Source organism: Hakea prostrata, chromosome 1 (assembly GCF_041222555.1).
Source record: "Hakea prostrata isolate BN-2017 chromosome 1, UWA_Hpros_2, whole genome shotgun sequence".
Lineage (NCBI taxonomy): Eukaryota > Viridiplantae > Streptophyta > Magnoliopsida > Proteales > Proteaceae > Hakea > Hakea prostrata.
In genome coordinates this window covers 29,297,082-29,312,339 of record NC_142600.1, presented here as the reverse complement: position 1 = coordinate 29,312,339, position 15,258 = coordinate 29,297,082, and the positions used below count along the sequence as shown (strand labels likewise).

At 37.7% G+C, this 15,258-nt stretch overlaps 2 protein-coding genes across 3 annotated transcripts in view; both read left to right on the top strand.

Moving 5' to 3' along the window:
* The window catches only part of LOC149028663 (putative transmembrane GTPase FZO-like, chloroplastic), a 29,033-nt gene extending 20,937 nt beyond the window's left edge, over positions 1 to 8,096 (top strand). Inside the window, exons 9-12 of one of the 2 annotated variants that reach the window (XR_016170402.1) lie at positions 4,052 to 4,279; positions 4,387 to 4,502; positions 7,348 to 7,739; positions 7,849 to 8,096. Coding sequence is in view for 1 of the 2 variants with exons in the window: in XM_089138609.1 (XP_088994735.1) it covers positions 4,052 to 4,279; positions 4,387 to 4,502; positions 7,348 to 7,630 (627 nt within the window). In the remaining variant the exon portion in view is untranslated. Of the gene's footprint in view, positions 1 to 4,051; positions 4,280 to 4,386; positions 4,503 to 7,347 lie in introns of both variants that reach the window. The other variant, XM_089138609.1, reaches the window with a different exon arrangement.
* Positions 8,097 to 13,450: 5,354 nt separating this feature from the next.
* LOC149028662 (uncharacterized) lies at positions 13,451 to 14,999 on the top strand. The gene has a single exon (XM_089148944.1). The coding sequence runs from the start codon at positions 13,725 to 13,727 to the stop codon at positions 14,790 to 14,792; it is 1,068 nt and encodes a 355-aa protein (XP_089005070.1). The 5' UTR covers positions 13,451 to 13,724; the 3' UTR covers positions 14,793 to 14,999.
* The last annotated feature ends 259 nt before the right edge of the window (positions 15,000 to 15,258 follow it).

Genomic DNA, 15,258 nt, shown 5'->3' with positions numbered 1-15,258 from the left:
TATGGTTGTCAAGGTAATCGACAAATGTAACTTTATAAGTTTGGTCATCAAAATGCCTAAGATACCCAGTCTGAGGGATTACGCAATTTGGATAGGGAAGTCGTGATGGAGTGGGTATTTGTCGTGGTATTTGGGGAAATCTGAAAGAAACAAAAAAATTGAAAATTTGGGAAAGCTACAAAACTTGCAGGAAAAAGTCTCAGGTTTCCACGAAATTTTCCATGTTTCCCACGAAATTTGGGATTTTTTTTCTTCTCATGAACTACTTGGTCCAACTGGGTTCAAGCAGGTTTCGATCGAAACTTGGGATATTTTTCGGTCCGCTAGTTTTCGTTTTGAGGTTCCCAAAATGGGGTGAAATTTCCCAAGTTTCAACGGAATTTTGTTCTATGCTTGCTAGAATTGTGGTGAAAGGATATGCTTAGGTGTATTAGCATGGACCGTCTAGATACCTTTTCTCCTGTGGCGAAAGGATATGCTCAGGTGTATTGGCGTGGATTGTCTAGATACCTTTTCTCCTGTGGCAAAGCTCACCTCTATTTGGATCCTGATTTGTTTGGCTGCTACTTATCGTTGGCCCTTGTATTAGTTGAATGTAATGAATGCTTTCCTCAATAGGGATCTTCATGAGAAGTTAATTTGGAGGTTATATATGGAGTAACATCCAGGGTTTGTTGCTCAAGGGAAAAATGGTTTGGCATGTCATTTGATGAAGTCACTATATGGGCTAAAACTGATGTAGGAGAAACCCTAGAAACTAGGGGACCTACAAAGTGGGCTACTAGACTCTTAGAATTAAACACCTATTCTTGACGGATAGTAAAGAAAGGAATTTGTAGCACTTGAAATCTGATTAATCATGCATGTAAGACAGCTAAAGTAGAAAAATAATCACAATAAGTCCTACTGGTAAGCACAACTAAACAAGAATCAATAGGGAAAAAAGGGGATGGGGATCTTGACACCATAACACTAAATTGAATGCAAGGGTATTAAGAAACTTTAAGAAAATAGAGCTGTCCTAATCAATATTAGATTTCTAACAAGGAATTCAACAATTAACAATGTAAAGGGAGTCTTGGGAAGTTTTTGTTTTAAACAAAACTACTGCCAAAGAATAAATGAGAAATATTTAGGGAAAGATAATGTTGCCTGCTGATTGTGGCTACAAAATAGGGGTTAGAAAGCATTTAGGAACAAAAATAAGAGAAAGAAAAAATATTTTGAAGTAGTGGTGAATTCTAGGAAAGGAGAAAAAAATATTTTGAAGTAATGGTGTATCCTAGGAAAGAGAATAGGTGATAAGAGAGGGAGAGAAAGAAAAGAAACAAAGAGAAGGGAAGGGAGACTAACAAAAGAAAACTAGACTGCTGTATAAGGGAAAGAGGGAAGAAAAAAAAAGAAAAATTTTTTTTCCTGCAAGAAAAACAGAACAACCGTGGGGTTTGGGGAAGAAGAAGAAGATTTCCAGAAAAGAAACTAGGTCTTTTTTGAGAAAAAAAAAGAGTAGATCTTTGTAGAGGAGTGCAAGGGGAATTTTTCTAGTGGGAAATAAGGGTGAAAGGAGGAAATAGAGGTTACTTGGAGAGAGAGAGAAGTGGTGGTTTCGCCAGGAGAGGGGGACAGGGGGAGAGAAACCAGGAGAGGGGGAGAGGGGGAGAGAGAGAGAGAGAGAGAGAGAGAGAGAGAGAGAGAGAGAGAGAGAGAGAGAGAGCTCTTTTTTCTAATTCTTTCATTCATTCATTGATCCCCAAAAACGAATTCCACACAAGGTTTAAATAAAAAAAATTGATCCCTCACAACCCTACATGTTTAATTCCCAAAATAACCCCAACTTAAGTTGTAAATATCACCTAAACCCAAACCCAAAATAATTCAAAATTGGGCAAAAATAGATTCTAGGCCCAGCCCATAAAGACTCAAACATGAAATTAAAATATTTCAATAGTAAACTACTACCCAACCCACTAAGACTAAGGAAAATAACATGACAAACTGCCTATGAGCAGTGTTTCTCATCGAACCATAGGATCCTAGCAATCTGATAACCTCCGAACTCATCATCCATCCACATAGATGCTGTCGTGGGATGATCTCTACGTCGGTGTCGCTGGTAAACTTGGAACTGCTCACTGATGTCCTCATCAAAAACAGTCGCCAAATGCTTGCTGGTTTACCTCAGTTTTGATATAGTTTGGTTTGACTTGGTGTGAGAGTGATCACTCCATGTTCTTTTGTCAATCCAGTACAGGGAGGATACTCTTGGTTGTGTACGTGGATGATATTATTGTTTTTGGAGATGATTCAGCTGGTACTGATGTATTGAAGACCTATTTGCAAAAACAACTTCAGACTAGAGATTTAGGAAGGCTTAAGTATTTCTCGGGGATAGAAGTGGCTTAGTCAAGGAAGGGAATCTTTTTGCCCGAATGTAAATATATGATTGACTTACTATCTAAAATTGGATGCTTGGTCAAAGCCTTTGACTACTTTAATGAATCCAAATATAAAATTCATGCCCGAAGATGGAGATGCCCTTGAAGATCGAGAGAAATATTGAAGGTTGGTTGGAAAGCTAACTATCTGCTGGTGACTCAGCCTGACATTGCCTTTCTAGTTAGTCTTGTGAGTTAGTTTTTGTCTAGCCCTCGGGCCACTCATTGGGACGCAATTATGCACTTGCTAAGGTATTTTAAGAGCTCTGATGTGCGTTCAACTAAATAGATCATGGCCACAACTCGCAAGAGAGTTGAGGGATTTTCTGATGTAGATTGGGCTAGTTCAACGATTGATAGGAGGTCTATTGCAAACTATTTTACCTTTGTTGGAGGGAATCTTGCATCTTGGAAGAGTAAGAAGCAGATAATGGTTGCTCAATCCAGTGCGGAATCGAAGTATCATGCTGTAGCACTTGTCTTTGTGAGTTGATGTGGATTAAGCAGTTTTTGGGAGAGCTTGGCTTTGGTCATGAGTCACCTATGTCTCTTTGGTATGATAGTCAAGCTGCTACTATCTACATTATCAAATCCTTTTTTTTTTCACGAACAAATGAAAGATACTGTAGTAGATTGTCACTTTGTCTGTGAGAAGCTACAACAAGGACTGATCTTTACTCACCATGTTCAAACCGGAGAGCAATTGACTGATTTATTTGCCAAATCTTTGGAGGCTGAGCGAGTGAACTATATTTGTAATAAACTGGGAATATTTGATGCTTATTCTCCAGCTTGAAGGCGAGTGTTAGAAGGGTATAATTGGAAAGCAATATACCACTTGAGATTTAGCCCTTGCACTAAATCTCAAGAGCCTGGATCTGGGGGAAGATAGAGTCCATATAGGACCCTGTCTCAAGTTAGTAAGTTTTCTTTTCTGGATGCATATTATTCTATTAAATATAGAGATCGATTCTGAGGTTTCTCACATTTAGAGTGAGATCTTTTTCATTCTCTTCTCAAATCTTCTTCTTCAATTCATTCTCGAGCTCTGTTTGTCTATATTTTTCTGGTTTATTACACCTACTTCTCTGTCATAATATTCCACAATGCATCTTCTTCTTTTACCAGAAAATATAATTGTAATAGTGACATTTGTGGGGTTTCACAAAGGTCAAGTGTAATCTACAAACCCCCAAAAGAATAGTTTGAGCAGAAATATAAAAAGGATGCGTCTGAAAGTCTTTTTTGGGGCTTCAGAATTGTGTAGGGGTAAAAGAACATGGAATCATGTAGATTTTTGGCTTACTCCCCTTTCCCTAGTTTAATGATTAAACAATTTAATGGCAGTGATTCCATACTCGCTGCATAATAAGTTGCAGTGAATTTAGAATGCACTCTCTTGCAGTACAATCCGGTGCTTATCCCATTATTCTAGATCTCATTGCATGACAGAATCTGATCGGGATCTATTTACTGTTTTTTATGCTTCCTGTTTTCACACTTTCATTAACACATTGTGGTTGGTCGTGTATTCTGAATGAACCCTTGCAAATTTGCTGACAACTCACAGATAACCCCTCCCCCCCTTGCTTGCTCGATATTGGTTTGGCATACAGAAACTACTTGGAGAATATTTGGTGTGGTTAGAATCAAATAATATTCGTGAAGGGAGAGTCTACCAGGAAGATTTTGGAAAAAGATGGCCTTCATTTGTTTCTTCACCCAACCAGGAGATGCAGACTCACAGATTGCTGAAGAAAGCTGAGCAGCTTAGCCTGAAAGTGGTAGAGAACTTCAGTGCTGCTGCTGCTGCAAAGCTTTTTGAGCAAGAAATTCGTGAAGTGGTGAGCCTCAGGTTCTTTTATCAAGGTGTAAACATTTTGACAACCTCTGTCAGGAAGTAGTAAACTGGTTAACTAATGGTCATGTTCATGTTTCTTCCAATTTGGAGGTTTTGGGAACTTTTGGAGGACTTGGTGCAGCTGGTTTATCTGCTTCCCTTCTAACATCAGTGCTACCAACCACATTGGAAGATCTTCTTGCTCTAGGACTTAGTTCTGCAGGCGGGTAATGAGTCCTTTGGACTTTTCATTTCCTTCTTTTCCACTGAGTTCATGTTGAATAATTTGGAAATTGAGCTTATGTCAATGTGGCTTAGCACAACTTTATTTATTGACTAATCTACCCTTGTACCCATATCGTGATATTTGAGAATATGTTATTCCTATTGGCTGTCTTTAAATATGACCATTTAGTCCATTTCAACCTTCTCTCAACTTGTTGGACTGTTCAGTTGGGTGTTAGCAAAGCTAGCCCAATATAGTTAATCCTTTAATCCACCTTGAATTTTATTATAAAAGTATTCAAGCTTTTCATCTTTGAGTAGTCCAAACAGGTCAATGTGTAGGTCTCCCCTCCAAAGGATAAATTTATGCCTCATTCTTCTGTTGCATCTCTACATGCCTCAAGCAAAAGTTGTACCCCTCATGGGCATGTCAGCCCTTTTTTTTAAATCATGGACAATAAAATTGTTAAAGTTCTTTGTACTACTTGACTTTGTAAAGTCCTATTGATAGGATACAAATTCAAGCTAATAGGCCCAATAAACAGAGAATGAGTTCGTCCTCAAATTCGAGGGAAACTCAAGTTTCGACCAGGTGAAAATGGGAAACCTAGGTGGGAAACTGAGATATTTCAAGGAAACTTACGACTTTTTCGTGTAAATTTCGACAGGTTTTAGGGAGTATTTTAGGGTGGGACTCTGCAATTAAGCTAATTAGAGTATAAAGAACACATTAGCTGTAATTTGCTAAAAGAGTCAATGTAGATATGTCATTCAATATACATAACATCAATGTAGAGTTATCCAAGAAGTACACTATAAACTTAACTATTTAAGTACATAACATTCAATATATAATTTCTAACTTCAAAACATCAATTACAAAATAACTTACAATAAAAGGAAAGTACAACTTAGTGCCAAAAGGAGTTCCAAGAGTGGATCCATCTTGTGAGCTGAGTAGTACTATGCTTGTAACATCCTCTCCTCCAACCAACGAACATAGACATCCCATGACATTTTATACCTATGGTTATCAAGGTAATCGACAACTATAACTTTATAAGTTTGGTCATCAACATGCCTAAGATAACCAGTCTGAGGGAATACATAATTTGGAAAGGGAAGTCCTGATGGAGGGGCTATTTGTCGTGGTATTTAGGGAAACATGAAATAATCAAAAAAATAAAAAATTTGGGAAAACTACAATACTTGCAGGAAAAAGTCACAGGTTTCCACAAAATTTCCCAAGTTTCCACGAAATTTTCCATGTTTCCCATGAGATTTGGGATTTTTTTCTTTCTAATGAACCAATTGGTCTAGTTGGGTTGAACCAGGTTTCGAGGTTTGGACAATTTTTAACGAAATTTCGACTGTTTCGATTGAAACTTGGGATTTTTTTCAGTCCCCTGGTTTTTAGTTTCGAGGTTTCCCAAAATGGGAAATTTTGGTGGAAATTTCGCAAGTTTCGATGGAATTTTGTTCTATGATTTATGTGCGGTGATATTTCTACCAAGGAAGGTACACTGATGAGGCTTATGCTGACAAAGTAGGAATATGCAAGTTTGTTTAGAAGTGGTAGGCCATTATTGCCACATATATGATGGTGAGTTTTTTTGCAAAAGAGGGTGGTAATAGGGGGCCACTGATTTTTTCAATGGTTTTTAAACTTTGACTGGTGCAGAACCAAGTATTGTCTGTTCTTGTTCATCTGGTTTTGACTGAGAAACCATGTTTCTGAAAAACAACCAAAAATAATGGAAGGGAAGATATGTGTGCATGCAGATTCTCTTTTTCTGTTTTTCTCTGTTGGTAAGTTGTACGGGACTATAGTTGATATTCTTATTAGATTTCCTATTCCTATTATTTTCAACTGCTACTTGATCATTTGGCTGTAGTTGTTAATCATGTAGTGTCTCCCCTTGCTCTTCACTATGCTTGTGTTTTTCGAGCAACATCCTTCTTTTGTATGGTTGTAATGGATATCATGGTTATTATGAGACACTCATCCTGTTTTAGAGATTGATATAAGGTGAAGAGTTGCAAGACTTTGATCAAATGATCTCAAAATTTGTTTCTTATGTTAATGTACTGCTCAGATATTTTATAAAAAGGAGATATGAGACTGGTCAATTTTTCAAGATATCAAGGAGTAAAGATGTAGAATACTATCAGTAATTGTATCCCCGAGTGTAGATGTCCTGAATCTGACGTGTGAAAGCATAAAATAAAGTGAAATCTGATGTGGTTGGCAACCGACAGATTAAATTAGTGGATGGACACAAATGTTCTGCCATGTGGAAGAGTGATTTGGCAATTTCAACCTTTGAATATCTACAGAATGGTCTATATGGGCCACTTGTCAAATTTCAGCATCAAACTGAATTATTTATCTTTCCATCTACTCCTGTTTGTCCATGCACCCCATATTTGTCCCATACATTTTCTTGGCAATCCTGGATTTTTTTTCCTGATGTAGCAGTGTGGTTGGGTTGAAATTTGAGATGTGAGTAGAAGACTTTGGGCTATACCTGTGCATAAATTTTCAACCCCATGATCTGTTGTGGATACTCATCCACTGGTATTGGCTTTGCAACAACCAAAACCACTCCCTTAAAAAAATTGTGGTACTAGATTCTTTCTTTTTTAATGGTGAGTATATTAGTATAATTTAATTACTGTAGGCTAATAAAGCAACCTGCACACTCCAGATGCTGTACAATTGCTTCTAGAGTCTTATGCAAAGTAGAATTTCATGTTATTCTATGATGTAAAAAATAACAAATAAAGTTTCATCTAGTTTGGACAATGTCGTTGTCTGGGATCTGATTCAGCGTCTCTTTTTGTTAGTTTTATTGCAATTTCAAACTTCCCTGCCCGTCGAAAGATAATGGCTGACAAGGTGAAAAGAACAGCAGATGCTTTGGCACGGGAACTTGAAGAAGCTATGCAAAAGGATTTGTTGCAGACTATTGAGAATTTGGAAAGCTATGTCAAACTCATCAGTAAGCCTTACCAGGATGAAGCACAACATAGGCTAGACAAATTTTTGCAGATTCAAGGGGAACTAGCAAGTGTCGAGGAAAAACTGAAATCATTAAAGATTGAAATTCAAAACCTTCCTGTATCTTGAGGTCATTTTGTATCAGCATTTTCAAGCAGGCAAATTCCTGTCCTATTTCTCTTTTATCATGTGCAGGAATTTCCAACCTTCCATATTTGACTGTGGATGCCAAATGGAGGCAAGAGCGTTTTGAATGACATCTTTATTTAATAAAGTCTAATGCATATATGTTGTATAAGATAAAGGTGTCTTATTCTGTTTGAATGTTGTTCTTTCTACTGTGGCAGACTACTCGATTGGCTCCAGTTCTGTTGCATTACAGGAGCAACTGGCTATGTAAGAAGATCTTTTTCTTTTTTGGCAATTGTACGATTATACTATTCTTTGTAAATGTATTTGATATTTAGTGGAAGGCACCAGCTTCTGTTTCAATATTTTCTGCTATCTTCCTCTTCAAGCCCTTTCAAGAATCGAATCAGCTTACATATTTGACTTGTATCCTCTCTTTTGTCCATGCATGGGTTGGTGCTCCTTTACTAGGCTTTTCTTTGCTGATCTAAAGATCACTTTCATTTCCATGAAGCAAGCCCGCACCCCCCCCCCCCCACCACCTCTCTTTTTCCTTTTTTGCCCCCCCCCCTTTTCTTCCATCCTTGTATTTCTTAATTCTCTATATGGGTTTTACTGTTCCTTCAAGTTATTTATTTAGAAACTTAATAGAGAAGCTATCTCAATCCATTGTGCCAGTGCTATTCTGTCTTCCATTGAGAACTCCAAAGAACTAATCCATAATTACTCTAGTTTCTTTTGAAAAACCTGTTAAGAAATTCCATTCTTCCATTCTTGATGGTGGCTTGGCAGGTATCTACTATTTTTCACCATAATATATGAGAAACCTCGATCCAGAGAATCTCATTGTTGAACTGTTATCAGGCATCAAGAACACAATAGATATATTTCTTATGTCATTAAAGATTCAATCTAATATATATCTTCTGCATAGTTGTGTATTTTGTTGAGCTTCATGAAGCAGTAGTTTTGTGTTTCCCCCCCCCCCCCTTTATTTTGGGATCAATCAGTAGTTTTGTGTTTGTATTGTGGTTAGCAATGACATGACCATTAGCTTCTTGACATGTCTGCATGGTTTACGTAGACTATCACCTTTTTACAACTTCTTCTTCTTCTTCTTTTTTTTTTTTTTAATTTTTTAATTTAAAGGTTCGGTTAAGCAAAGAGGAAGAACAGTGAAGTTGAGAGGGAAAAAAAAAAAAAAAAAAGCATGCCACTAACATTGTGAAAAGGCTAGAGAGTGCGGTTATATACGAATGCTTGTGTAAGCCACGAAGTGGAATCCTTCAACTTTCTAATGAGTCCTAAAGAAATCATAAATTAAGGTGAAAAATCAGAGCTAGCTTTAAGGTTTCACTTGAGGCCAAGGGGACATAGACGAAAGAAGCAATCTTAACCTTCCTTCCTTTCATTCTAGTTTTAGAGCTCACTTTTCCCTGAGTTGGCTAGACTGGAATCTGAAGCTAAAATGAATAAAAGTCTCATCGCCCATTTTTAAAGAAAGAGGCTTTGGTACTTGGGAAGAAGAGCTACAGAACAAATTAAAGCATTCCTGTTTAGAGAACCAGTCTTATGACATGGTCATTAAGCATTTGTTCCATGTTTCATGACATTTTCATTAGGACCACAAGTGAAGATGATGATTACACTTAGATATTCTCATTGGAGTTTAAGCATTTAAAATAATTACCCTATTGTCATTGGAGAAGAGATCCCCCCCCCCCTCCTCCCTCTTCTCCCCTTTTTCCTTAACTTTTCATAATGCATCTGACACATAGTACGGCACAAATGGTTGTCGGCATGGTTTTAGTGGTAAACCATGATTATGATCTCAACAACCATTTATTATTATTGTGATGTAACTAGGCTTGGTCCACAAAGTGTTGACATGAGACTTTCTTTCTATTGTTTAATTTAATCATGTTTGAGAGAGTATGATTACTTCACAAATTCCTCAAGAAATACTTATAGACGTACTTGAAGTAAAAGAAACAGAAGCAATGGTGACACCATCACCAACCAATCCACCATGCTTCTCTACTTCAACTTTGTCATGATAATCCTAAAAACAAAACTGACCTGATTTTATTGCCATGAGGTTCTAATCCAGAAAAAAAATTTGGATTGTCAAAAGGAAACAAATGGACCCTTTTCTTCCTATTGGGTTGTGGTGGCAGTACATTGGACCCAATAAGTTTCATCTAGAAGAATAGATTGGCAGTTGTAGTTGACTATTTTTTTGACCTCCTTTCCACTCAAAATCTCAGTTGATGATCTTATCTGATAAACACCAAAAACCAATAGGGTTTGGAGTGACTGAAAGGTTTGAACTTTTGAAATGTTCAATGGTAGCACCTCAAGTTGTGTCACTTGTATGGTGTTCTTTGTTGGGACTAGAGAAGTGGGTTTTGTCATAATCAGAAAAATAAGAATAGAACATGCCCAACTATTACAACCCATATATTTATATTTAATACAGATTAAAGAGAGAGAGAGAGAGAGAGGCCAGATACAAGTATTTCAAATCCTATCAATGAAGAGCATCATGAATCAAGCCATTCTTGAGGTGTAAATGAGCTGTACATTGAGTTCCACTGATTTGATCTTCTTTTGATGGTGGTGGATGCTTTTGATTTCTGTACTAGTTAGAAATAAAACATGAAGTTTTAAACAGGTCATCTGGTTACTTGTAGTTCTATTCCCTTACAAAGGTCAGTAAACCCACATGCCTGTAAAGGATTGTGCATGCATGGAAACTGTATTTCTTGTGTCAGTATAGCTGTAGAATCTGTCTTCCATGTTATCTTGAGCGTTGTGATTGCCAAATTTGTAAGTTATTTCCTCTTATACTTTGAAGGAGTGAACAAGCTTACATGTTTTAAATGAGCCAGTCAGCTTCAAAGTAGTGACACATGAAAAAAGGGGTTGGGGGGAGGGAGGGACAGAGAGAGAGAGAGAGAGAGAGAGAGGTTTCCTTTTTCATCATGGGCTTTGGATACATAAGTTGTTTTTTATATCAAAATGGACTCAGCCATGAGAATAAGAAACCTAAGAGATTGGACATTCTTGACAAGTTTGTGTAATGATAGGTAAGCAAGTGTTTGGTCCTTTGCTTGAAATAGAAAGAACATGACCCAATGTAAGTACAGTGATCTTCTGGACTTGATCTCAGATTGGTAAGCAAAGAGGGAAAAAAAAAAAAAAAGAAAAGAAAGAAAGAAAAAGAGGGATCTGAATAGAAAGGAAAAAGAACCAGAGGAGGTCAGTATGCTCTATTTAAATAGTTAAGATTGGCTTCTTTACCATTTGTCGGTTGTACAGAAAAAATCCTCAGAATCACTTCATCTATGTTATTAAAATGGTTGATACTCACCTACTTAATATCACAATTTAAAGAAGCAACTTTACTAGAACTTTGGGTTACAGCTGATGAATTCTTTGCATTTAAAGTCTTGGTCTGCACAACTAAACTTTGTTTAATGGAGCTCTTCTTTAACCCCCCCCTCTAAAACCCACCACCACCACCCAAAAAAAAAAAGAAAGAAAAAGATCTGTTTCTCAGATATTCTTTTCACATCACAAGTTTAATTAGAGTAACTTCATTGATTCATGAATTTAGCCAATGGTTATAGCATATATAGCCCCTCAAAGAAAGAAAGAAGCTTATATCACTTGACACAATATATTTTATCCACATTTCGATCTAAATTCAGCCCTACCCGATCGATCTGACCGGTTCAGTCTAGAGTGATAATGGAACTAAACTTCAGTTTGACACTATACAAAACCTGTAGAAAACAAAACACCATCTCTTAGGCAGGAGAGAATTCAGAATTAGGATCCATGTTATACATATTTTCCTTTTGGGAGAATGTCTTCTTTCTGGAGATGTAGCCATTGTTAGTAATCCTCATTTTATGGGTAATTAGGCAAGAAACACCCTCCCTTTCTCTACATGGAAAATGAATCCCAACATTAGTAATTCGATACAACCGAAAGCTTAACAGGATGAAAACCAATCATTTTCTTTTCGGATGAATTTATATTTGATGGGGTTGAAATTTAAAACAAGTTCAAACTGATTAAAACCAGACCAAATTGACCTTTTGACACCCCTAGTTTCAAGTTTCAACCCCACCATGGAGTTGCTTTTGCTGTTTTGGTCTGCAGGTGTTGAACCTTCACTCAAGAGGTTCTAACCAATAGAATATGCTTTTACACAAAAAGATAAAAGAAAAAGTTCTATTGTTAACGACTCTTGAGTAATCAATGGAAGTGTTTAATGGAAAGAGATTTCCCATGACACCAAGAGAACAGTTTTCAACCAGTAAAGATCATAAGAAACAATTCAAAAGGGGGCATTTAATATAGGTAAAGTGGAATCCATAGCTTGTAAGGTGAAAGGACGTGAGATGAAATCTGTACACTACTTGGAGACATTATTTTTTGAGATTGAGTGCTTAGGCTATTAGAATCTATAGACTTGCTATTGTTTTTTTTTTTTTGTTTTTTGATAACTAGACTTGCTACTTGAAACATGGTTTTTAGGATTAAATACTATTGCTTGGCCGACTTCAAACCTGATGCTGGATCCCAATAGATGATACAGGTACTTGTCAATTATAATTTCATCTAGAATGATGATCTAACTGGTAAAGGAGGAAAAACATTTTGGAGCTTTTGTTCCCCTTGGGAGTGGAGGTGGGGTTGATGCATGGAGGATGAAAGTGAGGGTTTAGCTCATCTGTAGAAATGTTCACTCTTGGTGATGAACTCAATCCAAGGTTGGAGAGATTCCAGCCAAATAATATAAAAACTGTTTTTAAGTCAAGAAGGATGAGAGAAATCTGACTACTAGTACATAAAAGTGGATAAAATGTTTTTGAATTAAGGAAGATGAGAGAAGCTATTACTTCCCAAGATATTTGATCTGTGAATTTTGTTGGCTTTCTTATGGAAGGGAAGTAGACCAAGCAAGAAAGCTTGTAGTTTAGGATTGAAGTCAAACTTCTCCCTCTCACACACACACCCAAAGGCCTCAACAAAAGTCCCACTTTTGTCACATGAGAAATGGAACTGGATATTAGGAAAACTCATTTTCTGACCAACCAATGCAAACCCACAAGATCTGAGAACTTCATACTTGATTCCTCTTCTCTCATTCAACTGTTGTTGTTTTTCTCTTTTTAAATATTTTTTTCATCAACTCTCTCTCACTCACACACTTCAATGTTGGCCATGGCTGATACCGATAACTGATACATTAAAATTATTCCCCAACACCCCCCCCCCCACCCCCATCCAAAAAAGAAAAAGAAAAAACCAATGGGGAAAAAAGAGAGAAAGAAATGAAATAACTTATGAGAATTTCCAACTTCTTTCCTTCTGCTGTCATTCAACTTAAATTTTGTTTTTGGTACCAAAAAAAACAAGAAAAAAAAAAAACTTAAATTTTGTTTTGTTATACCTTTTTCTTACCAATTATATAATGATACTCTCCAATATGGAGATTTCCTCCATTACAGTTGGATTCAAATTTATAAAATACTTATTCCAATCCAACTGTAACCAGGGGCAGGGCGGATCCCCCATATGACAGTACTGATGCCCAACATTATACCTTTCAATGTGTGGCAGTGTAGATTTCTGGTAATTCTGGGGGAAATGGAAAAGCTCTCTCTCTCTCTCTCTCTCTCTCTCTCTCTCTCTCTCTCTCTCTCTCTTTCTCTCTCCACCAGTCCCCACATTGGCACTTGGGCTTGTGCACTACAAATACACACATCCACCTCTCACTAATCCTTCATTCATCCCCCACTTCATTTCCTTCTCCCTTCTCCCTTCTCCCTTCTCCACTTCCCTTCCCTTACTACTCTTGTGTCGTTTCCCTTTTTCTTACTCTACATATCCACCAAAACCAACACAAGGGTTTTGAGTTAAAACCTCCATTTCATCTTCATTCTTATCCATCAGCTTCTGTAAGCCCAGAATTCTTTTGCATTCCAATCTAGAACCTGATAACTACTCTGTTTTGCTCTGTTCTGCTTCCTCAGTAATTTTCTGTTCGTTCATTTGTTGGGAAGCAACCACTAAAGTCATGTCTTCAGTAGTATGTCAAGGTCTGCAACCCTATCTTGATCCATGGCCCAAATTGACTGCAAATAAACCTTACTTCCCCCGAGCACTTAGTTGTGCTCGGAATATCACTCCCATCTCTGATCTCAACTCTGAGAGAAGTCAGCAAGAGAATAACAGCAACAAGAAGGAACTGGAAAACAATAACGACGACTACAGTGCTTTTGAGTGCAACAAGAACCAGTTGAGCTCCAATGGCGGTGACATGGGTGGGTGGAGTTTCTTCCAAGCTCTTGTCAACACTTCCCAGAATCCCATAGCAGCAGAGAAGGAGAAGGATTCTTATAATTATATCCATCCTCTCGTGAAGCGTTCTTCGTCACAGCTCAGTGAAAAAAGCTTGGAGATGTGTACCGAGAATTTGGGTTCAGAAACGGGTTCTGCAATCAGTGAAGAAGAAGAACAGATGATTAAGTCATCCAACTCTGACAAAGGGAAAGAGCGACCAATATCCTTGGTTAGACAGCCCACTAAGGCAATTTCATGTCGGGAAATTCCGCCACCATTAACGACCATAAGCGGATCGAATCGGGTTCAGATGAAGATTCATCGTGAAGAAGGGAGGTTAGTGATGAAAGCTGTGATGGTGCCCTGTTCCAACTCTTGTTTCCAAGCTGAAAGGGGAGATGGTCGCCTCAGGCTTAACTTATCTAAGGGTTACATTCAAAGGTTTGGTTATCAAGACACAGAAGAAGAAGCAGCAGAAGAAGAAGAGGAAGAGGAAGAAGAAGAAGAAGAAGAAGAAGAAGCAGAAGCAGGAGCAGAAGCAGAATTAGAAGCAGAGGGTGAGGAAGAAGTAGAATTTGAAGAAGATGACTTGGAAGAGAGAAAGGAAGAGGATGAGGAGGTGGCAGATGTGAAATGCAGGGGAGAAAAGGGGAGATATGGGAATAGTGGAAACATAGGGGGAGAAGTGGAAATAGGGAATTATGAACGGGGAAGGTGGAGATGCAATGAAGGTGGTGGGCTTCTGAACAAGCATCTTTTGATTCATCAAGAACCCAACCCTTGTTGGGTGGCTACCTCTTAATTAAACTAATGACAAAAGACTCCACTCATCTTGCTCTCTTTCCCCTGACCTTCCACTTAGAAGCTATGGATTTTGTCCTTAATTTTTAATCCATATTTCTTTTTAGTATGTTTTTGGAATTTTTCCAACCCTACCTCAGGCCTTGGGGTGGGTGTTGTTGTTGACAGTAATAGTCAGAGGACTTTTAATGGTAGTTATTATGGTTGATAAGCATTGTCCATTCCCCCCCCCCCCCCCCCCCTTTCTCTTTAGATGTTTCAATCACTCTCACATGAATTGGATTTTCTTGTTTTAGATATATGTTTTTGTGATTCCTCATCTTCTCATTACAAGTTCAAATTTTCAAACCCTCTTTCCCAAATTTCTCCGACCCTTTCCCCCATTCTTTTCGACGTAAGAATTCTTTTACGAGTGATTCGTACATCCGCACGAGAGCTAATGGGAGTATACGCAGAAGCATTATCTA